The 26020-nt window shown below is 45.4% G+C and overlaps 1 protein-coding gene across 11 annotated transcripts in view; it reads left to right on the plus strand.

The window, feature by feature from the left end:
• Positions 1–26020, plus strand: part of ABLIM1 (actin binding LIM protein 1) — a 341410-nt gene that overhangs the window by 226508 nt on the left and 88882 nt on the right. For all 11 annotated transcript variants that reach the window (XR_010341744.1, XR_010341741.1, XR_010341742.1 and 8 more), the window contains one exon: positions 1059–1152. Coding sequence is in view for 6 of the 11 variants with exons in the window: in XM_064373819.1 (XP_064229889.1) it covers positions 1059–1152 (94 nt within the window). In the remaining 5 variants the exon portion in view is untranslated. The remainder of the gene's footprint in view (positions 1–1058; positions 1153–26020) is intronic.

The raw sequence follows: 26020 nt of genomic DNA on the forward strand, positions 1-26020 counted from the left end.
CAGGGCATAATATTTTTCCTGTGCTCTGAGGTGAATGGAGGAGATTGCCTGAGCTGGAGAAGGCCCTGGGCCCTGGAGGCCTCCTGAGAGCTGAGGAGGTGGTGTTGAGAGGCTATTCAGAGGCTGTCGTCTGGCGTGTGGGCCCCTTGTGGCTGGATGAACGCTGAGCCCGCATCTGACAGGCTCGGTGTTCTCTTTTTTTTTTTTTTTTTTTTTTTTGAGATAGGGTCTTGTGCTGTCACCTGGCTGGAGTGCAATGGTGCAATCTCAGCTCACTGCAACCTCCACTTCCTGGATTCAAGTGATTCTCCTGCCTTAGCCTCCTGAGTAGCTGGGATTATAGGTGCCCACCACCACACATAGCTAATTTTTGTATTTTTTTTTTTTCAGTAGAAACAGGGTTTCCTCATGTTGGCCAGGCTAGTTGCGAACTCCTGACCTCAGCTGATCTGCCCAATTCAGCCTCGCAAAGTGCTAGGACTACAAGTGTGACCTACCATGCCCGGCCTATGTGTCATATTAATAAATATATGTATTATATGCATTAATGATATTTTCTAGCTTTGCCTTTATTGTGGTTTTAATGAAATTGTCTCTAGTGTTTCGCCTTTAGGTGTGATATTGCCTATTGATTTGCTAGTATCTTCTTCAGGTTAATTAATACTATTCTTTCTCTGGTTTAGTAATTATTTTTATGTGGGCTCAGTGGGCTCAGTGCTCCTCCATGCCCAGGGTGCCTATGGAGTAAAAATGATGCCAGGCTTTCTGCTAGTTAGCTCTGAGATAGTAAAAAATTGGCAAGGATGGTCATGGAATGGCAACGTGGCTGTTCACAACATGGCGGTTCCTCCTGTGTGGCCCCCAGAGCCACAGAGTACTCTCTGGATCATTCCGTTTGTGGTTTTGATCATGTCTGACCAGGTCTGACTGGATTGCCAGGCATGTGAACTTGGGGCCGGGGAGAAATATGTCCTGCCCTTTTGTGGAAAGGCCTTGGGGAAATGTGGTTTTGGTGTCTTCTCCAGCCCCCTGGAGCTAAGCATGTTTTTGTCTTGCAGGGACGGTGCCCCGTACTGTGAAAAGGACTACCAGGGACTCTTTGGGGTGAAATGTGAGGCGTGTCACCAGTTTATCACAGGGAAAGTCCTGGAGGTAAGTGGCAGACCGGCTCCTTCACAGCCACCGCCACCTTCCTCAGCAGCCCTCAGAAACACCCAACAGGGGCCCTTTTTCCACCTCCTCCATCTTTTTTTCACCTGCGGGGAAAGAAAGTAGTTGCAGGTGAATGTCTTGGAGAATTAAGGTGCTGTGCTCTCCTCAAAGGCTCATGTGGAAATTAGAACGATGGAGAATTTGCAGAGGAAAAAAGAATGAGAAAGGTTCTGGTGGGAATTATGTAGGAAAGGCTATATGAGACCATTTTTACTTTTAGAGGTTAGGAAAGGGAGTGAAGTCGTGTGTGTGTGTGTGTTTACATTGTGTGTGTGTGCATATGTGTATGTGTGCATCTCCAGGAGTGTGCAGATTCAGGGAGCAGAGGCTCAGAATGGCAACTAAGAAAGGAAGGGTGGGAAAAGGTAGAGGCATTGGCTTCCCACCCTTCAAAAACCACATCCTGTGTGACCCAGCGTACCCAGTGGCCAGGGCTGAGCTGAAGCCTGTCAAGTTCAGGTACAACCGCCTCCAGCCGGGTAGGTTTCTTCCTGCTTTCTCCACAGCTGCCCCACAGGCTTCTGCCTCTGGGCTGAGCCAGTTTTTCTGGGACAAGACACAGAATTCTGGGGCCAGAGTTCAGAAGGGGTCACTACCCTACTTCTCCCAGGTCTGTAGGGGGTCAGCCAGGTCCAAGGAAAAAGTAAGACTGCGTTATCCATGGTCCACCTGTCAGGGTGGAGAGCGTGTCCCCAGTAGAGGTGGCTCAGGAAGCCGTACGACTAGGGGGATGGCAACAGGTTCTGCAGCTTGTCACATTGCTTAGTCAGGCACTAGGCTGCTGAATCCATGGAGTCATGTTCCAACTTTCCAGCAGGGCATGTTTCAGAGATATAGACACACATCTGAGCCTGCCCCCCGACCATGGTGTTTCTGGACTGTGCTGTCTCTTCCACGGGGTTTCACAGCAAAGGTCCAGCATAGCCTCCTAAAGCCCACCGCAAGCCCTTTCCATGAAGCACAGAGGGGCCCGCATTGGCTCTGTGCTGGGACCTGGGTGGCCGACTGCATCTGGGAGAGAAGGATGTGGTTGTGGTCAAATGCAGTTGCCTCTCACCCTGAGTGTTGGAAATAGATGCTCAGTGCCACAAAGAAAAATTAGCACCGAGACAGAGGATCTTTAAGCAATGCAATTTTTACTCCCTGGACGGCAGGAAGGGTACTCTCACTAGCCATCTTGCCACAAGAGTACAACAAACAGAGGAAAGCAGCCATTTATCCCTTACGCATTTGGGGTCATCCTTACTGCTGTGTCTGATCTCCATTGGCTGGAGCCAGACCTCACAATCTAAACTAAAACCCGATTGGCTAATAACTTAAAACTTTTCTAAACAGGTAAAAGCAATGGAGAGCTGGGACGTGCCTGTGAGCACGTCCAGCACAGATACCTTGGTTAAAGTACAAGAACATAGAATGTACTATGTGCCTGTAAGCATGGCGTGTCTAACACCAACATAGGATAGGGCTTAACAAAGAGTTATTAGCACACTTATTATTTATTCTTTAAACAAGAAAGGAAACTTTAAAGAGAAACTTTTGCACTTCCCATACTGAGGAAGAAGGTTCTAGGAAAAGAACCCCTGCAGAGGCTCAGAGGTGAGGACAAGCACAGCACACAGAAGAAACGTCAGTTGGGCGGGAGCACGGATGTGACAGATGATGTTGGAGAAGTGGGCAGGGTCCCAAGAGTCACATTCGGGAGTTCGGGTGTTACCCTAAAAGTGCTGGGAAGCCATTGAACCACTTGTAGCTGGAGTGTCGGGTGAGTCGATCAGATTGTTGTGTGAAGAACATAGGAGAGTGCTCAAATCTATTACACACATGTTCACAGCAGCACTATTCACATCAGCCGAAAGGCAGAAACAACCCGGTGTCCGTCAGCAGGTGAATGCATAACAACCCGTAGTGTATCCGTCCAGTGGAGTATTATCCAGCCTGGAAGCAGTGCTGCCTACCACAGGATGGCCTTTAAAACACTCGAAGTAAAAGAAACCAGCCACAAAAGGCCACATATTGTATGATGCCATTTATATAAAATATCTAGAATAGGTACATCCATATAGATAGAAAGCAGATTGGTAGTTGCCAAGGGCTGGCGGGAGGGGAAATGGGAACTTACTGCTTTACGGATACAGGATTTCCTTTTGGGCTGAAGAAGATATTTTGGAATTAGAGGAGGTGGTTGCACAGCATTGTAAATGAATGTACCGAGTGCCACTGAATTGCTCACTTTAAACTGGTTCGTTTTGTAGTACGTGCATTTCAGCTCAGAGGTTTTTTAAGTGGCTGGGAAGGGAGTTGGGGTGGAGACAGGGAGGCCAGCTAGGAGGCTACTGCAGAACTCCGGGCACAAAACGGTGGTGGTACTGGCTGGAGTGGAGCCTGAGAAATGCACCCCCACCCTCCGCACACACAGGAAGGGTGGAAAGAGTTCTCTCATAGCCTTTGCAATAAAGCTTTAATTAGTGACCCAAGGACACTTCAAACTAGTGTCTTGGCTCAGGGAGAAAGAAGCACATCCCTAGGAAGGCTGTTGGAGAGGATGGACGGACGGGACCCGCCTGAAGGGAGCTTGGAGTCTGAGCAGTCGGATCACTGCGCTCGGAGTGCCATGCAGTCAGTGCCTCCCCACCGGGCTCCGAGTCCATCCGTCATCCCTCCCCAGAGAGTTCTTCTCACAAGTGCCCTGAATGGGGCCCGACAGCATTTCCCTTGGGGTCCTGAGTTTGATCTCCTGTGGAAGACTGAAATAAACCTGTTGAGTTGGGAGCAACTGGCAAATTTCCTTCTCCCTTTTCTTTTTCTTCTTCTTTCTTCTTTCTTCTTCCTTCTTTTTCTTTCTTCATCTTCCTTTTTTCCTCCCTCCCTTCCTCTTTCTCCCTCTTTCTCTCTCATTCTTTTCTTTTCTTCTCTGTCTCTCTCCCTCTCTCCCTCCCTCTCTCCCTCCCTCCTACCCTCCTTCCCTCCCTTCCTCCCTCCCTCCCTCCCTCCCTTCCTTTCTCGCTTTCTCACTTTTTCTTGGTTTTTCTCTGTTGGTCAGGCCAGAGTACAGTGGTACAATCATAGCTCACTGCAACTTTGAACTCCTGGGCTCGAGTGATTCTCCTGCCACAGCCTCCTGAGTAGCTGGGACTACAGGTGCATGCCACCATACCCATCTAATTTTTTTTATTTTTTGTAAAGATGGGGGTCTCACTCTGTTGCCCAGGCTGGTGTCTAACTCCTGGCCTCAGGAAATCCTCCTGCCTCAGCCTCCCAAAGTGCTGAGATTACAGTCATGAACAACCAAGCCTGGCCCTCATAAAAAAATCAATGGAACATTAGAATGATTTCCTAGATGTCCAGCTGTACAAAAGAGGCAAAAACATACTGAACGTGGTCCCCACATTTGTGACAGTCATGTTTGCAGTCTTCTTAGTCCACACGTGGAGCTGTGTTCCCCCAAAACATGTTGGGAGGGAAAAGGGCTGTGTGTGTGTGTGTGTGTGTGTGTGTGTGTGTGTGTGTGTGTGTGTGTGTGTGTATTGATTGCCTTCAGATTTAGCTCAACAGCTGCAGGAAAGAAAATCTAAAATAAAGCTAGATCCAAGAACATGCCATTAGAAAGAAACATCTGCTTACTCGGTTTTCTCCTTCAAGGCCTGAGTCATTCGGCTTTCACTGTGGCTGCAGAGGCCTCTTCCCAAATTGGCTTCAGGTTTCTGTGGAGGCTTAAGACTTGGAGACTTTCCATGAGGGGCTTTCAGAGTTGAGACGTCTGGGAGTAGTTTACATCATGTTCAGCCTCAGATTCAGAATCCACCCAGCAGATGTAGTCCTCAGATGGGTGTGTGAGCTAGAAAAATGTCCTGCAGGGTTATCACGCTGACGTGTGGCAGCCTGTGAGTCGGTTTGGCTTGATTACCAACACAAAGCTGGACGGTCTCCACGCGCTCCGCCCTCGGCCTCTCATGCTTGGGTCGTGGTGGTGATGGTGAAATATTATGCTGGTGGATTTGCTGTAAATAGTGTGAACCTTGGATTTTTGTGGTTTTTTAATATTTATTTTATCCACAGATGAATTTGTTGTATCCCTTTACAAATGTATTAGTTTTCTTTGTCTGCTGTAATGGCAGTGGCTTAAAACAACAATGTATTCCTCTCAATACAAACAGAAATGTCTTCTCTCTCAGTTCTTGAGGTTAGACATCTGAAAACAAGGTGCGGGCAGGGTCATGCTGGCTCTCAGGCTCTAGGGAAGGGTCTTTCCTCGCCTCTCCCAGCTCCTGATGGCTCTGGGTGTTCCTTGGCTTGTGGCAGCCTCCCGCCAATCTCTGGCCTTGTCTTCACATGGCTGCCTTCTCTGTGTTTCTTTTTCTCTCTCTGTCAGAGTTCCCTCTGCCTCTTTCCTGTAAGGGCACTTTTCATTGCATTCGGGACCACCCAGATAATCCAAGACGATCTCCCCATCTCAAGATCCTTAGCTCGATCACATCTACAAAGGCCCTTCTCCCAAATAAGCTAGCATTCACAGGTTCCAGGGATTTGATATGGGAGTCTCTTTTGGTGATGATCGGGTCACCATTCAGCCCGCTCTGGTAAGCCTGGGAAATCATGCAAATATCATCCTAGTTAGGTCTGCATACTTGGTGTGGTTTTAAAACACTCACTGATCCCTAAGAGGACCCTAAGGCCTCTCTAGGTGTGGTGTCACCAGAGATGCCACCAGACACCTGAGGCACCTTTGAGAAAGAGAAAGTTCACTGGACAATGGTAGAGAAGAGATGCTCCTGGTCTGGCCGTGTCCCTAATTACTAAGTGATTTGGGGCAGGTCATTCAGCTTCTTGGGGCTGTCTTCATTTCCCAGGAACAGGGACTGCTGCGTGACTTCCAAAGCTCCAGCAGCCCTTGAGCTCTCTCTGCCTCTGTCATTCCTTAGTCCTTGTAAGCCCTGAAAATCACATCAGCTTGAAGGGGTGAGGAGGAGAGTCTGAGCACCAGCAGCTCAGTGAAAAAGCTCTGGTGGCAGCCAATCGGAATCTGAACTCACCAGCTGGGGGCCCTTGGGCAAGGCTCGCTACTTCTTTGAGCCTCAGTTTTCCTTTCTTTAAGTACAAAAATTGAAAATATACATGTAATTCCAAGACTTGGGCTGCTAGACCTCTTGAAGTCCCTTTGGTTCTTAAGATCTGAGTTCTAGAATTCTCATGTCTTGGCTCTAAGGGGTCAGAGCCAATGGTTCTTTTTTTCTGGAGATACTTTCTGGAAACCAGCACGTAGCACTCAGCATAGAGCATACGCTCAAATTGTAGCTCAATTTCTCATCACTTGCTTTCAGTTTTGTTTTCAACAGCGAGATTCTCTTTTTAGGGAGATCTTGCTATAAATGGCACGTCTTCAAATGCTTCTGCTGATGAACCTATAAATTTAGGAGAGTGCTGAAGATATTTACAACCTGCCTCCTAATTAAGAAGTGCAAGGGCAAATTAGTGTGACATACTTGAGTTTGCTCTCTCCATCTTGTCTCTGAACTCTGAAGCAGCCTCCCTCCTCCTTCCTTCTCCCCTCTTCCTCCCTCCTCCCCTGCCCCCACCTCCTTTCTGCAAACAGCCTAATGGTAACAGGAAGCTGCAAGAGACTTCAGACTTAGTTCATTAATGTCATGGGGGAGTGGGGCATCTCTTTGGAATGAATTTCTTTCCATCTTTGGTAGCTAGCCTTAGGAGAGCTCTCACTCTAGCAGACATTCTTTCCAGGGTACAGGTTGTTACCTGTTAGCCTTGTAAAGAAAAGAAACAGCAACAAAATGGTTGTTCTTATCAACAGCAACAGCTAGTTTCAAAATGAAGGCAGCTCATGGTGGATGCAATCAAGTAAGGACTCCAAAATTTATAAGGGGGGTTAGTGTCATGTCTCCAACCCTGCATTTAAGTAAGACAGCAACTAAGTTTCTTGGTCTCTCTTTACAAAGGTGTAACCATCTCTAGGCACATAGCTAAAAGTAAATTGTTTTTGATGGCACTTTCTTTTTTTTTTTTCTTGAGATGAAGTCTTGCCCTGGTGCCCAGGCTGGAGTGCAATGGCGTGTTCTCTGTTCACTGCAACCTCTGCCTCCTGCGTTAAAATGATTCTCCTATCTCAGGCTCTTGAGTAGCTGGGATGACAGGCACCTGCCACCATGCCCAGCTAATTTTTGTATTTTTATTAGAGACAGGGTTTCACCATGTTGGCCAGGCTGGTTTCGAACTCCTGACCTCATGATCTGCCTGCCTTGGCCTCCCAAAGTGCTGGGATTACAGGTGTGAGCCACCGCATCAGGCCCTATACCTCTTTGGATTGGATAGAGATTGAATCTGTATTCTTGACAAGTGTTTGAAAACAAAAGAAAAGAAAAGAAAGCAAAGCAAACCTCAAACCGAAAACAGAAGTCTGGAGGGTAAAGGGTTTGTCCCGTGTGTTCTTCCCTGAGTCTGGGGCTGTTTTATCAGCAGACTAAGGGTGGGCTTGGCTTTCTCTCGGCCTCTCAAGCTGTCTTGTGCAATTCCTATGCCCCCAGGGGCTGCCTGTGTGCACCGAGCACTGCACTCAGGACAAAGACTCCCAGCCCTGGTCCCACACTGCACAGTGGTTCTTCCTGAGCAGGCACCTGCCAGGCTGCACAGGAGCATTCTTTTGTGCTCTTGCCTGAAAGGAAAGTTGTCTTCTCTGCATTCTGACCACAGAGGGGGAGGGCGGGGCTCTGAGTCCTACGATTTCCCTTTCCTCACATCACCACACCCATAAACCTACTGGCCTGGGCTCATCTGGTCTTTCCGGGAGGGCTGGTGGCGCCTGTCTTTGTGTGGCGTGGTATTTACTGTGCTGCCTGCGCTCTCTGGGAATGTGCAGTGGTGTCCGTGACAGCATGTACACCCACCATGTAAGAAAGGGAGCCTCAGATAGAGCTGGGAGAAGTCCTCTAGACCCTGAAATGCCTGTCCATTCAGCCCTACGAGGCGACCCTGCCCTGTCTTTATCTGTTAACTTGGAAGGGGTGGGCGGCAGGACAGGAGTTAGACTCGCTTTTAGACCGCTCCTGCTGAACTCCTGGAGTGAAGGAAATGGAATCACAACGGGATTCAGCCAAATTCTTTTCCTTGACTCTCAGAGGAATTCAAAACTGGTGGCCTTGTTTTGTTTTGCTTTTGGACTGATTAAAAGAACTGCTTTTCCACAAAGCTGAGGGACAAATGTTTATGATGTTTCTGAGGCTGATTCACATTATCAAGTGGAGGCCCTTGTCCCCTTCCTTCTTTTTGGTGTAGGTATTTTAAGTATATTACGTTGCAATAATCATAAGCAGTGAATAGGTCTTGTTCTGGGCTAAGCTATTCTCTCGTGAATGAAGCATAGGTTATCCTAGTATGCCTGCGTGGCATCTAATCTTTTTGTCAACACCAGAGATGTAATTCACAAAAGAGAAGCTGAAATACCAATTCCCCTTTTCTTCTGTGTGTATCATACACATGCAAGGGAAGAATAGTAGCCCGCGTCCATGCTGACAGCTGATTGCATTCTTCTCGTTCTCACTGGGCTCAGAGGAATTCATGTTTTCATCCACTTAATTAATTGTAGACCCGAATATTTTTGAGCATCATGGAAGGGAAAAAATCAGGTTCTCTGAGTTTATTGGTTGAGATGGTCTATGTCCCAGTGGACAGTGAGCCACCACCATATCCTGACTTTGTATAATATTTTTAACACCTGCAAGTGATCTCGTAAATACTTAATTCTCACCACAGGCCTGCAAGCTGGTCAGGGCAGTTACTAGTCAACTTCATTTACAGATGAGGCTGCTGAGTGCCTGAGACTCTAGATAATTGGTGTGACAGAACCATGATTAGAAAATAGATCGCTTAGGTTGGTGAATGGGTACAAACATGCAGTTAGGTAGAAGAAATAAGTTCAATGCTCAGTAGCAGACTAGGGTGACTATAATTAACCAACAATACACTATATGTTTCAAAGTAGCTGGGAGACAGAGAGATGATAAATACTGAAGGTGATAAATACTCCAGATACCCTGACTTGATCATTACATATTATATGCATTTAAAAAATACTCATATTGGCCAGGCACGGTGACTCATGCCTGTAATCCCAGCACTTTGGGAGGCTGAGGCAGGCAGATCACAAGGTCAAGAGATCGAGACCATCCTGGCCAACATGGTGAAACCCCATCTCCACTAAAAATACAGAAATTAGCGGGGCGTGGTAGTGCATGCCTGTAGTCCCAGCTACTCGAGAAGCTGAGGCAGGAGAATCACTTGAACCCCGGAGGCAGAGGTTGCAGTGAGCTGAGATCATGCCACTGCACTCCAGCCTGGCAAAAGAGCGAGACTCCATCTAAAAAAAAAAATATATATATATATATACACACACACACACACACCCCCACACATACACACACAGACACACAAATATGTATACACGTATATACATACTTATATGAACCCCATAAATATGTAAAATATTATGTATCAATAAAAGAAAAAAATAAGGAAAATAAGTCTCCTTTAATTCTCAGAAGATAGGGACATACATGCATGAGAGAGAGAGAGGGCAAGAGAGGGCGAGCATGCACTTTATTATCTACCTGACAAGAATCATTACAGAAAACAATTTGCCTCTTGATATAACTTGCTGAAGGACCAAAATTTACCATTCCTGGTGGATGTCAAAGGCCTGTCTCAGTGGCCCTTTTATACCTATTCTCAGGACAACAAATGTTTACTGCTTGGTTGGTTTACTTTTTACCAGTGTAAAATGTCACTGAAAATCAGTGACTTTGCTCATAGAGTCTGCTGTTTCTGTGCCTCATCGTCTGGCCATCTTGAATCAGCTGTAGCTTCCACCAGGCCATCTGGCTCTGCTTTTGGAGAATGTTGTGGATGGACGATGCTGTCTGGAGTTTGGAGCGTATTCCCTTCATGGAGCTCTAGTCTAGAACTCTGAAGATCAAGGGACAGTCAGAAAGGTCCTGTGAAACAGGGTCAATATAGAGACACTGGTCACCTTTTCTATTGTCAGACAATCACTTGACAAGCCACTGGAGAAATGGCTTCATTTTAAATATAAATTAAGCAAAATGTGGTATATCTAGGAAACAGAATATTATACAGTCATAAAAAGGAACAAATTTCTGATATATACTACAACATAAAGGAACCTCAAAAACATTATGCTAAGTGAAAGAAGACAGTCATAAAAGACTGTCCAATTCCATTTGTATGTGATGTGAGAAATAGGCAAATCCACAGAGACAGGCAGTAAGTTAGAAAATGCCAGGGGCTGGGGGAAGGGGGAAATGATGCGTGAATGTTAATGAGTACAGGGTTTCTTTTTGGCGTAATGACAATGTTCTAGAATTACACAGTGGTGATGGCTGCACAGCTCAGTGAGTATGGTCATCCCTCAGTATATGCAGGGGATTGGTTCCAGGGCCACCATCCTCTGGGTAAATCTGTGCATACTTAAGTCCCAAAGTCAGCCCTGAGGAGCTCACTTATACGAGAAGTCAACCCTCTGTGTACAGAGGTTTTGCATCCCTTGAATGCTGTATTTTCAAACCACGTTTGGTTAAAAGAAAGGGAACCATGTGGTTCAAACCCATGTTGTTCAAGGGTCAACTGTGTACTACAGTTACTGAATTATATACTTTAAAAGGGTGATTTATATCTCAGTTTCACGTACACACATCTACCTATCTAGCTATCTATGCAAGAATGGGCATTCAAGTCAATAAATATCTTATGCAAGATTCTATGCTAGACTTGGTCAGGTGTGGTGGCTCATGCCTGTAATCCCAGTACTTTGGGAGGCTGAGGTGGGAGATTACCTGAGGTCAGGAGTTTGAGACCAGCCTGGCCACTGTGGAGAAACCCTGTCTCTATTATAAATACAAAAATTAGCCAGCCATGGTGGCGCAAGTCTGTAATCTCAGCTACTTGGGAGGCTGAGGCAGGAGGAGTGTTTGAATCCAGGAGGCAGAGGCTGCAGTGAGCCAAGATCACGCCACTGTACTCCAGCCTGGGCAACAGAGCGAGACAACATCTCAAAATAAATAAATAAATAAATAAAGATTCTGTGCTAGGCCCTTTCCCTCTGTGAGAGTCTAAACTTTTGTTCTCTTGTGTGGCAAGAGGTTGGCATTGCACATACCCTTGATTGTAGAGTGTAGCTTGGTGAATGTAAAACCTCTCCAATGCTGGAAAAGTCGACTCAAGTTGAAATCCAATGTATGGTTTGTGATGAGTTGGTTTTGCAACATTTTATTTAAGAAGAACAACCTGGTACTAATATTTCATCCCCTTCATGGTTAACAGGTTGGGAATTAGCCTAGTAGGGCAGAGCACATTGACTGAATAAATGATTTGAGGAAAGTCTATCTGATTCACCCAAAGCTGGCCACTTTCTATTACTTTCATAACAGGAGGAAATGTGTCGCCAGGGTACCAGCAGACTGCCTTCCCACGCAGTAAAGATTTAATATTTATGGAAAAGTCACCCCATTTCCTGTCAGCACAAATGGAAGGGCTTTCTTATCTGGAAATAACAGTTTGAAAGGAATTTCTCTTTATCTTGAGTTAAAAGGACGTTTTGTTTTTTTCAGTGTTATTTAACTTCAGACAGTTTAGCTCATGGCTGAAATGTGTGAGCAGGGGAATGGCTGACCCAGCAGATCAAGTGGGACTCTTCCAGGAAGTCTACCAGAATTATTGAGCATGTGCTGGGAGCCCCACATGTGGCGGGAGTAGGGGTGGGGGGTGTCACAAAAGAAAATGTAAGATTTAGGACTTGTTCTCAGAGAGAGATAAGGCATGCATCTTTAAAAGTCATAGAGAGGCCAGGTGCGGCAACTTACGCCTGTAATCCCAGCACTTTTGGGAGGCTGAGGCAGGCAGATCATCTGAAGTTGGGAGTTTGAGACCAGCCTGACCAACATGGAGAAACCTCGTCTCTACTAAAAATACAAAATTAGCCGGGCATAGTGGTGGGCGCCTGTAATCCCAGCTACTCGAGAGGCTGAGGCAGGAGAATTGCTTAAACCCAGGAGGGTGAGGTTACGGTGAGCTGATATCGTGCCATTGTACTCCAGCCTGGGCGAAAAGAGAAAAACTCCTTCAAAAAAAAAAAAGTCATAGAGAATCCAAGCTGAAAATGACACCTCTTGGAGTGTCCCAGGCCCCTGCCTCTCCCCTACTCAGGGATCATGAGTGCTCCAGGCCATTACGGCTTCTTCAGAGGCCGAGGGGCATGGCAGTTTAGAAATGTCTAGGATTCAACAGCAGAGAGACACAGCCTGCCTGGACAAGTTACCAGCAAGTGCAGTAAGTTTTAGAGCACCTGGTCAGGCCACTATTCTGGGCACCAAAATGATGACCCCAGAGTAGTCCTTTCTCCTCTCCAGAACCCAGCACGTCAGGGCACAAGAAGAACTCCTGTGTCTGCTTTCTCAGAAACCCAGAGCAGCACCCCTCCCCTTCCTGCTGTTCCCTCCCAGCTCCCATCCCTGGCTCTGCTTCCCTCTTCTTTTACTACTATAGACATAAAAGGGGTGATCATGCCCCTTCTTCTAGATGATTGATCCCAGGGTACCCCACCTACCCTACAGAGGTGATCTTCAATGAATTCCAAGGCAATTTTCATGACCTTCTCTTGGGGGAGAAGAAAAAGAGTTTACTCTTTGGTGGTGTCTTTCAGTGCACAAAGGTAATCCAAGGCCAGACATGGTGGCTCATGCTTTAATCCTAGCATTTTGGGAGGCCCAGGCAGGAGGATCATGTGAGATCAAGAGTTCAGGACTAGCGTAGGCAATGCAGGAAGACCTCATTTCTATTAAAAATTTAAAAACTTGACTGGATGTGGTGGTGTGGGTCTGTAGTCCCCCCTGTTTGGAAGGCTGAAGCAGGAGAACTGCTAGAGCCCAGGAGTTGGAAGCTGCAGTGCTGCAGTGAGCTACGATCCACACCACTGCACTGCAGCCTGGGCGACAGAGCAAGACTCTGTCTCAAAACAAACAGCAACGACAAAAACATGATAATTTTGGACCCACAGTATTAAATGGCCAAGTAATGGACACATACAGTAAACGTCCTGAGTTTAAGAGAGATTTTTGGTGATCATCAGAAAGAAGTCAACTTTGGTTCTTAAGTAATGGGTAGTCAAAAGTGAGGAACTGATCTTCGTTTGCTATTGTTACTGAAGGCTTTGGTCACTTTCTTCCAACCTTGTTTGTTTCTTTGATTTTAAGCATGTGATTTGATTGTACTGTTTGATTTCATTGCAAGATTATAATAATATGTGTTTTCTATTCCAAACCAATAGTCAGCTTATACATTTTATTTTATTTTATTGAGACAGAGTCTTGCTCTGTTGCCCAGGCTGGAATGCAGTGGCACTACCCTGGCTCACTGCAACCTCTGCCTCCCAGGTTCAAGCAATTCTCCTTCTTCAGCCTCCTGAGTAGCTGGGATTATAGGCACATAACACCATGCCTGGCTAATTTTTGTATTTTTTAGTAGAGACAGGGTTTCACCATGTTGGCCAGGCTGGTTTCGAACTCCTGATCTCAAACGATCCACCCACCTCAGCCTCCCAAAGTGCTGGGATTACAGGCATGAGCCACCATACACAGCTAGTTCAAGAAATAATTTTTAAAAAATATTTTCTATTACAAACTAATTTTAGTTTAATTATGAGGGAAACAGAATTTTCTGGGCTCACTCAGACCCATTCTCCAGTTGAAAGCCTGACCCTATAATCCGCTTGTATCTGCCGACCTGGGTATTGGTGGTGGAGAAACAGACAAGTGGGTCTTTACACCCAGAACCAGCATGGCTCCTGGAATCTGGGTTGTGCCTCTGCTGGGCATTGCAACTACCCTTTGGGCCTCCAGCAGTCTTCTCTAGCTTTTAGGTTTGTAATAAGTTAACAGAAGGTGGCATCTCAAGCTACCTTGGCTGTTTTGTCCTTGTGATTCCATCTACTTGGCTTCTCCATGAGTGTTTAATTTGGAGGGGTCTGTGTTGAAAAATGGCACAATCCAAAGGTCAGCAGGATAATTTCTGTTCTGGGCACAGTATTCCCAAGCTAAGGATATGAAACTTCCCCCAGGGCCCAGGAGATGGCATGTGCTCCAGGGAAAGTGGGAGCATTTTGTCACTTTGGATCCAGTGATGGCTGCCCTGAAGGGCTGCTACCATGGACAGCCTGCCGCCTCCTCTGTTTCACACCTGAATGTGCTCGCTTCCTGGACCTCGTGGCTTCCTGCCTTGGGGAGGATATGGTGCCAATTCCAGCAGATGGACTTGCTTGTAGTTTGCCAGCTAGTCAGGTGGAGGGAGTTAGGGCTGGTGCCCATCCAGCTCAGCGGAAATGAACTGGTATAGAAATTTCTCCCGAACAGGAAAACTTTGGAGTGGCCTTGCAAATGGTAACTCTTCATAATCTATTTTAATGGCTCTGTAGCAAAGCACAAAGCTGCAGGCATCTTGGAAACAGGGTAGATCTGGAATTTTGGAGGTTGATGTGGTCTGGATAGGTAAGGTGGAAGGGAGAGAAGAGTGGTTAGCAGAAAGAACTGATACAGGCCAGGTGCAGTGCTGATGCTTGTAATCCCAGCACTTTGCGAGGCTGAGGTGGGCAGAAGTTCGAGATGAGCTTGGCCAACATCATGAAACCCTGTATCTACTAAAAATACAAAAATTATCCGGGCACGATGGTGTGCACCTGTAATCCCAGCTACTCAGGAGGCTGAGACACGAGAATCCCTTGAACATTAGTACATTCACACTAGATTTACATTTAGTACATTTTAGTACATTTACAGAGTTGTGTACATTTATACAGTTGTACATTTAGAGTTGTGCAACCATCATCACAATCTGACTTTGGAACATTTCCGTTACCTCAAACACACCCCTGGGCCCCCACTTTGATTATTTACTCTTCACGTTGTTTCCCCAAATCGTGTGCATGTCTGTGCCCAGGAGGCATGCCAATGGGAAAGGTGGCTCAGGTCGCTCACCAAGGGCTACCCAACCAGGGAAGTGGCTTGAACCTCTTGACGCCACACGGTGGTATTCTTGATGCTTTTCATCTCGAAACTCACAAATTTGGAAATTTGCTCAGTAAATCTGAAGATGACCTATCTTCTTTGACCCCATCCCAGAAGATATAAAGGTACTTAAATAAATAAAATCCAAAAAGAGAAACTGATCATCCAAATATAGGAGAGTAGAAAGAGGATAAAGAGGCCAGGCGCTGTGGCTCACACCTGTAATCCCAGAACTTTGGGAGGCGTAGGTGGGTGGATCATGAAGTCAAGGGATCAAGACCATCCTGGCCAACATGGTGAAACCCCGTCTCTACCAAAAATACAAAAATTAGCTGGATGTAGTGGTGTGCACCTGTAGTCCCAGCTACTCGGGAGGCTGAGGCAGGAGAATTGTTTGAACCTGTGAGGTGGAGGTTGCCGTAAGCCGAGATCACACCACTGCACTCAAGCCTGGTGACAGAGTGAGGCTCCATTTCAAAAAAAAAGAAAATTTTAAAAAAAGGATGAAAACTGGTGGGTAGTGAGCCTAATTCTAATGCTCAAGTTACTTCTAGCCATGTAACTGGGAGCCTGGGTAAGTGTCCCTTTTTACCTTTGTAAAGAGGGATGCCTTCACTCCTCTGACAGGCATTGCATGCTAATGTGTCAAACATGAGGTGAGGTGCTTGGGTTACAGAGGTCAAAGACCATCCTTAACCCCAAATGGTCTAACCATGTAAGGCTGAGGTTCTAAAACCACTGTGCCTAAGAAACACCTGTATATCTTTTTTTTTTTTTTGAGACAGAGTCTCGCTCTGTCACCCAGGCTAAAATGCAGTGGCATAATTGTGGCTCTCTGCAACCTCTGCCTTCCAGGTTCAAGCGATTCTCCTGCCTCAGCCTCCTGAGTAGCTGGGACTACAGGTGCCCACCACCATGCCCAGCTAATTTTTTTATTTTTAGTAGAGACAGGGTTTCACTATATTGGCCAGGCTGGTCTCAAACTCCTGTCTTTGTGATCCACCCACCTCGGCCTCCCAAAGTGCTGGGATTACAGGCGTGGGTCACGGTGCCCGGCCATATCTTGTTTGAAGTATGGATTCCCAGCACAACATGGTGCCTATCATTAACAATACTGTTTTGTGCACTTAAAAATTTAGGACAGTACATTTCCTGTTGTGTTCTTATCACAATAAAAATGAAGTTATTCATACTTTTAAAAAATAATAAAGTATGGATTCTCAGGCCTCATGCCAGAGAATGTGATTCAGGAGGCCTGGGAATCTGCATATGAACAAATACCCCTCCTCTGGGTGATTCTGGTACAGAGAGGCCCACAGATGCACTTTGAGGATCTGGCCCTATACGGGTGTGGAAAGGACAGATCAATGGAGGTTTTTGACTCCTCAGAAGAAAAATGCACTGGAAATTTAGTAAGACCCCTGTAATTATTATAATGTTTCAGCTAATAGCTTCCTCTTCATTTTAGAAGCACAGCTTTGTTGCTATAACCTTACATTTTCTCAGCAATGTTTGGGATTTCTTCCAAACCAGATTAGAGAGATTTCACACGTCTATATAAAAGGGTCTTTTTATTTCTTGACCTTTATGGGCAAATAATCTTCATGAAAATTTTCCTAAATCATCCTAGTCTTGTTAAAAATGACAAGAGTGGCAGGGCAGAGTGGCTCACACCTATAATCCTAGCACTTTGGGAGGCTGAGGCAGGAGGATCACTTGACGTGAGGAATTTGAGACCAGCCTGGGCAACATAGCAAGATCCCATCTCCACAAAAAATTTAAACATTAGCCGGGCATGGTGGCTCGCACCTGTAATCCCAGCTACTTAGGAGGCTGAGGAGGGACAATTGCTTGAACCCAGGAGTTGGAGGTTGCAGTGAGCTATGATTGCGCTATGATCATGCCACTGTACTCCAGCATGGGTGACAGAGATCCTGTCTCAAGAAAAAAAGCGAGTTGCTACAGAATTTTTCCCTCATCCTGAGAAACAGTAGAGGGCTGTGTTCTCACTGTAGAAACTTCCAGTTCCTCTGCTCTGTTCACATGCACAGAGAGCCTGCAGCCTCCCCTCAGCCACTGGCTCACCTGAGATTTCTGCAGGGATGGTTTAGTTGAAAATGAAGCAGTGGGTGTAAAATGCCTGAAACATAGTAGGCAGCCAATAATTTCTTGCTGCAATTAAAAAAAAATACACACAATACAAAATATACCAAAAATACGAATCAATAAATTTTGAAACAGAGTTTTTTTTTCAACCATATTTCTCTCAAACAATACTGCAGAGTAATATGGAAATTCTGAAGAAACAAAGGGGAATAAAAAGTTGAACTCGGTTTTGTTATATTTTTGCATAAAGGATTCCTTACATATACCTCAAAAGCAGTAACTTGAGAGAGGAGGCTGCAGGCTACGTGATGCCTGTGCTCCGCTGTGCACCTTTCCATCATCTCAAATCTGAGAAAGAAACTTAAAAAAGCCTAAGAATCTGGTTTCAGTGCAAGCTTCTGCCTCAGGGACAATCACTGTCAGTTTCACAATGCAGACAATAGTGAGTGAATTCGAAGAAATGGTACTTTCCCACCTGCATTAAAAAAAAAAAAGAAAGTAAATCTACTCCCCTCCTTTTTTGGGAACATGGACTGGCCCACTGTGGTTGTTGGTGTGTTGAACTCGTAAGTAAAGCGAGGAGAGGAGGCGTGAGAGAGTGTGCCTGCCCGCCGCACACGGGGCTGGTTTCCGGAGTGCGTCTCTAGAGGGATGCACATTGCCTTAGCGGAGCTTCCGAGAGAAGCCTGGTATGTAACCCAGGCGGGCGGGAGCCTCAGTCTGTCGGGCTGAGGTCTGGCATCTACAAAGCCCTCCGGGCCGTGTTCTGAACTGGAAAACTGGAGGAGTCCTCTGCTCAGCACAGCCAAGGAACAGAATTAGAAGAAAAGGAAACCTGGCCTAAGGTAAAGCGGGCATTGCACAAGGTGACGTATGTCCTTTGCTTTGCGAGGCAGATGTGAGATTTCTGGCTTCCTTTGTGAGGTCGGAGGCCACTTGGATCCTCCAAATGTGGTGGCTGGACACTGGACACAGAAGTCACTTTCATTGCCCTGAAAATACATTTAGTAAACTTTTTGTTTTCCTGATGATACAAAAGAAACGACAGGAGCTTTTGTTCATCGACACAGAACTAGACTGAAGAGCAGGAAAGGCTAGTTATTTATTTCACTGAGAAGTGTAGTGCGTTGACCTTTTAAACAAGGTTTATGTTTTTTAGGCTGCCTCCCCCAAGATTGAAAGGAGACTATGGTTTCCAGACCTTGGGTTTGTTTTGTCTTGTCTGTGGTTCCTAGAGCTCTGTGAAATTTACATTTGAGTCCTGTTTGGGGGATTTGGTGGTGGAAGGGGCATGGGGGATTGTGTAGATTTAGCCGTTACTGTAAATTTATGAGGTTTTTTTTTTTTCCTTTAAGAAATTCCCAATGAATGAAAACAAGGAAGCAAGCATTTGGGTATTACTCATATTTTATTGCAGCTCTAGGTTGAAAGAGCTTGGCAGTTGCCTCTCTTTCCACCTTTGATATGCAATAAAGGAAATCTAGAGATTCTGGCCTTTATATTGAAAATAGTTTTCCTGAAAACCTAGTTATTAATCAAACCATGCTGTAAAGACTTTTGGAAAAAAATGTTTTAAAATGTGCTGCATTAGCATTAAAGAAGAAATGGACAAGAAATTTATCTCATCTGTGAAAGAAATAGATTTATGGTGTTGGAAAGGAAAAAAAAAAAGTGAGTTTGGCCATAACCCAGCAGGAGTGTGGTCGCTATAGCAGCCTCATTTGTCACTTAACTGAGATTGGAGATTTAAAAGAAAATTGAGCCTGTTTTCTCTGAGACAGCCCCAGGAGGAATGTTAAGAGGATGTGAAGTTATTTAGATTACCTAAACAGGTTCTGACAAGTAAGTGAAAATAACTCATTAAAATATAATTGTTGCCATTCTATAAATGGATGAAAAGGCTTGTTGAGTCATTGTGTACTTATAAAATAGGTGAATTTGCCACGGCTCATTGGTATAAATTACTTTTGAGAAGACTTTGTAAGACTAAGCTTGAGGCCTTGCCAAGCATCCCTTATAACACTTAGAATGAATGTTTTGACCAATGTTTTCAAGGGGGGTTGCCTAAGCATTTTCATGTGTCAATGAGTCTAATCCTTGTATCAGTGGCTTACCCCGCAGGCCCAGGGAATATTTTATCATGATAACAGAAGTTTGCAGGTTTTTCTCTTCAACTACATAATACCTCATCTAAAAGGACAGAAAAGTCAGTTCTTGCAACCTGACTTTCTGGAGGGATGGTCATGATTTCGCCTCCTGTAGACCAGGGTTTCTCAACCTCAGCATTATCTGCATTTGGATGGGAACATAGTTTGTTGTAGGGGACTATCTATGGGATGTCTAGTAGCATCTTCAGTCTCTACACACCAGGTGACAGTAGCACTCCCTCCCCAGCTGTTAACAACCAGAACTATCTTCAGACACAGTTAAATGTTCCCTGTGGGTAAAACCACCCCTGGGAGAGAACCACTGCTAGAGAGAAACCACCTTGGGGCCTACTGCTGCCAGTGAGGAGGAAGGGGCCATGAGAGGGGCTGGAGTCCCAGGGAGCTCTGGCGGGGTCCACGGAACAGTGGCAGGACAAGTGTTTTGGCCTATTTGGTTTTCATTTTGTTTGGGTTTTGTTTGAAACACATCTCGAGAATTGGGGGTCAGATTCAAGGACTGCTGTGGATAGACATTCTTCTGCCCCTTTTTCCTTCTGTGCCCTTTAGAGACTTATTTTATGCAGTGCTATGGTTGCTATAGAAGTCAAACTTCTCTCAATTGAATTCTATCTTAATTGCATTCTGGGGATATACTATTTCTTCTTTTTTTAAAAAGAAGCTTATATAGTGATCCATTTTATAAAGCAAATAGTTACCCATACTTATCCCTTCTGTAAAGATAGGGTTTTTGTTTTGTTTTGTTTTGTTTCAGTAAATCTGGCCATGCCTGTTAGTTTTTTTCTTCTGGAATCTGGAAGTGAATGCTTTCGTTTCTTTTTTTTCCCCCTCTGTACCAGTGGGTCTCAAACTGTTCTGATTTTTTTTTAGGAATTGGGCCTTGTTTTATGAGTGCAATAGAAGAATCACAGCCTTTTTCCCATTTACAGATAACGATGAAGTCAATGGCTGGGATTTTTTCCATTTAAAGTTTTTCCTACACCTTTCGCATTATGCTGCTGTCTGTTTGCTCTCAGAGTTTCATAGATTACAAAATGCATGAAGCTGTGTACACCCCTTTTTCTTGGTGTTTCTCCAAGAATATAGTACATTGTACTGAGCACTGTGACTTCCAGGAGCTACCACCACTACCCAAACCAGATGAGATGTACCACTGCATAGAAGAGACTCTCAAGCCCAGCACGGGTAGAGGCAGTGCTCGGCATTGGCTGAACAGATAGGGAAACACTTTGACTTATTGGAGTTTTATTCTCGGTGAAAGAGCTGGACTGACCCATAATGTTATCAGAGAACTGTGGCTTCTGCTTTTCATTGCAAAGCAAATCTTGCATTTACCTCCGTTTGGAGATACTAATGTGACATACACCATGTGCTCTCTAAATAACATTTCTTTGTTATTAATGTTAGAAATAAATTTTCAGTGCCGCAAAAGAAATAGCATTCGAACATAAATTTTGTCAGCAAGGTAATTTGGTTCTATAGAAGGGTGCATCTCGTGGATGGAGCAACGGTGAGAGCACACCTGAACAAGGGAGGGGAAGGGATTCTTATCCCTGACGCAGGTTGCCTCTACTGCTATGTGATTCCCCTATTGGCTATGGTTGGACTGTACAGTCTAAGCTAATTCTGATTGGCTGTTTTAAAGAGAGCAGGGGTATGAGCAAGAGTGGCGGGGTGAGCAGTTTTGGCGGGAAAGACCGTTAGGGAACAGGTGACTAAAGGTGACTCAGGTCAGAGCAGGTGACCAGGGGTGACTCAGGATGGAGCAGGTGATTGGGGGTGACTCAGGACGGGGCAGGTGATCAGGGGAACAGATGTGAACTACTGATTAGATCTGGCAGGAAGCTTATTTACTGAAACTAGGGGCAATAAACTTTAAAATGGAGAATAAAGAACAGGGAAACTGAACGCACTGACATACTGATTCTTTGAAGAGAAACTTTTGTTTGAAGTCACATCTTGGGAATGGGGGGTTGGATTCAAGGACTGCTGTGTTGCCATGTTGAACTCTGCCTGAGAAGATCAATCAACAGTGCCGAGACCACTGAGGAAGCATTCCTGGGACCAGGCACTCATGCACAGCCCAACCATCCAGAGGGATGTTGACTTCAGATGGCCGTGACAGAAGGTGGCATTAGAGGTAGTGGTGTTTTCTTAGCAAATGTATGTTTCTTTCATCTATCCATTATACACATTCCTTCGGTCCACCAGCATTGATCAAGGGCCACCATGAACCACAATCTGTCATGAAATATAACAGAAAGGGGGACGAAGTCCCTGGTCACAGGTGATTTTCAGTCTACCTCACTGCATTTAACATTAAAATTCACCCTCTCCCCTCCCATTTAGTAGACCAAAGATACATGAGTACAGCAAATGTGAGCATTTTAGGTCTGTTTGCCCCCAGGATGTAGCACAGTGTCTGCTCATACTACTTGCTCAGTCGCTGACGAACAGACAGATGAATGTCAATGATTTCTATGGAAAGACCATCTAAGAGCTTGGTCAGCAAGCTCACATGTCTGCAGCCTGTGTCCATGTAGCCCGTTCTCTATATTTTTTCCAGGAGGACAAACCCAGTCCCCGTCCGAGCAGGTTTTAATGTCTTAGGGGCTGCCAGAAAACTCTCTGAAGGATGCAGGAAAAGTGGGTCTGTGGGTTGTAGAATTGGGGCCTTCATAAGGCCCAGAAATTAAATTTCTGCTCTTACTATAAACTCCACAAATTAATGCTGCTTCATGGTTTCAGTAAGAAAGAGCATGCTACCCATAGTGTCTGACGCAAAGGCAAGGTATTCATCACCTTTTAAGAAAATTATCCGGTTTAAAGAAAGAGCTTGTGACCAGGAGTGGAAAAATGGCCCTTGCTGCTCTATGTGTCCCATGGGGAATCAGGCGGTGCTGCCCAGAGAACCTACCTGGTTCTCTGAAGCAGGTTATCAGGGCAGTGGGGGTGCAGATGCAGCAGATGTCTTGACACTGGAACTCTCCTGGACTGTGCAGAATGTAAACATGCTGTAGTGAGAGACAGAGAAGCCAAAGATCCTCTCATTTCTTGCTTTGGTTCACAAACCAACCCCAGCTCTATGTTTGCTTTTGATTGATTGATTGAGATGGAGTCTTGCTTTGTCACCTAGGCTATAGTGCAGTGGCGCAATCTCAGATCACTGCAAACTCTGCTTCCTGGGTTCTAACGATTCTCCTGCCTCAGCCTCCCGAGTAGCTGGGATTACGGGTGTGAGCCACCATGCGTGGCTAATCTATAATTTTAGTAGAGATGGGGTTTCACCATGTTGGCCAGGCTGGTCTCAAACTCCTGATCTCAAGTGATCTGCCCACCTCGGCCTCTCAAAGTGCTGGGATTACAGGCGTGAGCCACTGTGCCTGGCCTCCTCCATGTTTCTAAGCAGAGCCCTGGGAATGAGCAAGCCTGAGCCTTTCTTGTGCCTTAAACTGCAGAGGCTTAAGGTGTGGCTTTTGGGGGAGGGGACCTTCATCAAAGAGGAAACAAACCCTGCTGCTTTTATTAGCCGCCAAGCCTGGAATGTTTTTAGCAAATACGTGTTTGTGTCCTCCTCAGCATTGCTGGTTCACACTGAGGCCATTTGTTGCTCATAAACATTAGATGAAGCAAAAATACTTGTTTACACTTAAGACTGCTTTTATCTTTCCGTACTGCTGAATAATAATTTATACTAGATTGTCTTGGTTCTGTGCAGCTGGTTCCTTGCATCCGTGCTCATATCCGTATACCTTGTCCAAATAAACATACTTGAAAAGATAGAGAATGTGTTTTGTGAAGTTTAGAACATCTGCTAACAGAGTTTAAGCTGAGTTTTCTGCTTTGTTTTGGCAACTTGTTTAGGATGCCAAATGTATCTGGTCTGGCAACAGATGAAAGATGTTGGCTCTTGTATAACCAAGTTTAGGGATAAGTGGGGGGTGGGGTGGATTTCCAGGTTTCCTTTGTGTTTTGTAAAGAGTGTTAAACTATAGGGAGAAAATGTACTTGACTGGACTTTTAATATCTTAGGGGCTGCCAGAAAACTCTTTGAAGGATGCAGGAAAAGTGGGTCTGTGGGTTATAGGATTGGGGCCTTCATAAGGTCCAGAAATTTAATTTCTGCTCTTACTATAAACCCCACAGATTAAGACTGCTTCATGGTTTCAATACAAAAGAGCATACTAGGCCGGGCACAGTGGCTCATGCCTGTAATCCCAGCACTTTGGGAGGCTGAGGCGGGCGGATCACAAGGTTAGGAGTTCAAGACCAGCCTGACCAACATGATGAAACCCCGTCTCTATTCCAAAAAAAAGAAAAAGAGCGTATTATCCATAGGGTCTGACACAAAGGCAAGGTATTCACCACCTTTTAAGAAAATTATCCAGTTTAAAGAAAGAGCTTATGACCAGGAGTAAAAAAATGACCCTTGTTGATCTCTGTGTCCTATGGGGAATCAGGCAGTGCTGCCCAGAAGCTTTAAACCTTGGAATTTTGAAAACTCTTGGCTTATACAGCCCTCTGAGATTAAGTTCCTGGTTGCCTGCGTCCACCTACCTCTTTCATTCCAGCCCCGCTGGCCTTCCTTCTGCCCCTCCTATTCATCTCTGCGCTTTACACTCACTACCCCCTGAGCCTGGAACATTCTTCCCCCAAATCTTGGCTTCCTTCTCTTTGTTCAACCTACCTGTTTTGCCCTGGAGAGGTCTCCTCTGATCACCTAGCTAAAGTTGATTCCACCTGCTCAACCCCTAGGCCATCTTCTCTCCCCTGGTTCTATTTTGTGTTCATCATGGCACTCTCCACCCCAGCTCACCACGATCTGGAATTCTTACATGCTTGCATCCACGTCTGTTATCTGTCACTCATTTCAAGAATGTATGCTTATGACAGGGACTGTTACAGCCCCAAAACTAAAACATCATCTGATAGAAGGTTGCCATCCAATAAAAGAATGAGTGGATGGATAGAAGGATGGATGTGTGGGAGGGAAAAGGAGAGGGAAGGAAGGAGAGAAGGAGCAGGGAAGGGAGGGGGGTTGACTGCTGAGTAAATTTTTACTCTCTTAAGTCTAAGAGCTCCTCTCCTGTGAGTCCTCTCTGACTCCCCAAGTCAGTCACCTTGGAGGGTCACCTCAGCATTGCTGGTTCACAAATGGCCTCAGTGTGAACCAGCAGTGCTGAGGAGGACACAAACACGTATTTGCCAAAAACATTCCAGGCTTGGCGGCTAATAAAAGCAGCAGGGTTTGTTTCCTCTTTGATGAAGGTGCCCTCCCCGAAAGGCCGCGCCTTAAGCCTCTACAGTTTAAGGCACAAGAAAGGCTCACGCTTGCTCATTCCCAGGGCTCTGCTTTGTACATTACACTAACCATCTTATCCAGTTGTGGTCACCTGTTTGCTAAGCTCTGCATATGAAGTTCTTGAGGATGGGAATAGGTAGTAAAGGTGGTTATGGTTGTAGTTTTTGTTTGTTCTTACTGCCTTAGTACTTTATAAACATACTTCATAGAGGTCCTTTCACCAGCTCTATGGCTTGAGTATCACTCATCTTTGTTTTGCAATTAAGTAAACTGAGGCCCAGAGCAGCTTGCCCAAAGGCATACAGATGATTACTTCAGGGCCAGGAATAGAATACAGAGTGCTGCTTGGAAGCACAGATTATATGGCCTTTCTTTCCTCCTTATTAGGTGCCCAGTGCTGGACTCACAGGTTCATCACAGGCTTTTGCCAAATGAGTGAAACCTAAGACCTCACCTCCTCCCTTCTCATCCTCGTTATTTGAGCCTATACGTACTATTTATACTATTTGTAATATTATAAACATAAACATGAGCTGATTGGTTCATAATCCAATGACATCTCTAAGGATAACTAGCTGCTGTATCTTAAGTCACTTATTTTTATTGTTTTTTTTTTAGAAACAGGGTCTCACTCTGTTGCCCAGGCTGGAGCATAGTGGTAGTCATAACTTACTGCAGCCTCAAACTCCTGGGCTCCAGAGATTTCCCTCCCTCAGTCTCCTGAGTTTCTGGTTTTACAGATGCAAGCCATCATGCCCAGCTAAGTTTTTTTATTATTTTTTTTTTTAGAAAGAGGGTATCACTATGTTGCCCAGACTGGTCTTTAACTCCTGACCTCAAGTGATCCTCCTGCCTTGGCCTCCTGGAGTGCTGGGATTACAGGAATGAGCTACCGCACCCAGCCTAGGATACTTTTTAAAAAAAAAACCTGATGGGACTTCATTGATTGCTTAAATTCACTCATTCTTCTTATGTAAATAAATCTATTAGTAAAAAATTCAGCGGCTGCTGAGTCATATGGGTATCCTTTTTTTGGGGGCGGGAACAGAGTCTCGCTCTGTCACCCTCGCTGGAGTGCAATGGCACGATTTTGGCTCACTGCAGCCTCTACCTCCCAGGTTCAAGCAATTCTCCTGCCTCAGCCTCCCGAGTAGCTG

Source organism: Aotus nancymaae, unplaced genomic scaffold, assembly GCF_030222135.1.
Source record: "Aotus nancymaae isolate 86718 unplaced genomic scaffold, 86718_ANA_hifiasm-v0.15.2.pri h1tg000010l, whole genome shotgun sequence".
Lineage (NCBI taxonomy): Eukaryota > Metazoa > Chordata > Mammalia > Primates > Aotidae > Aotus > Aotus nancymaae.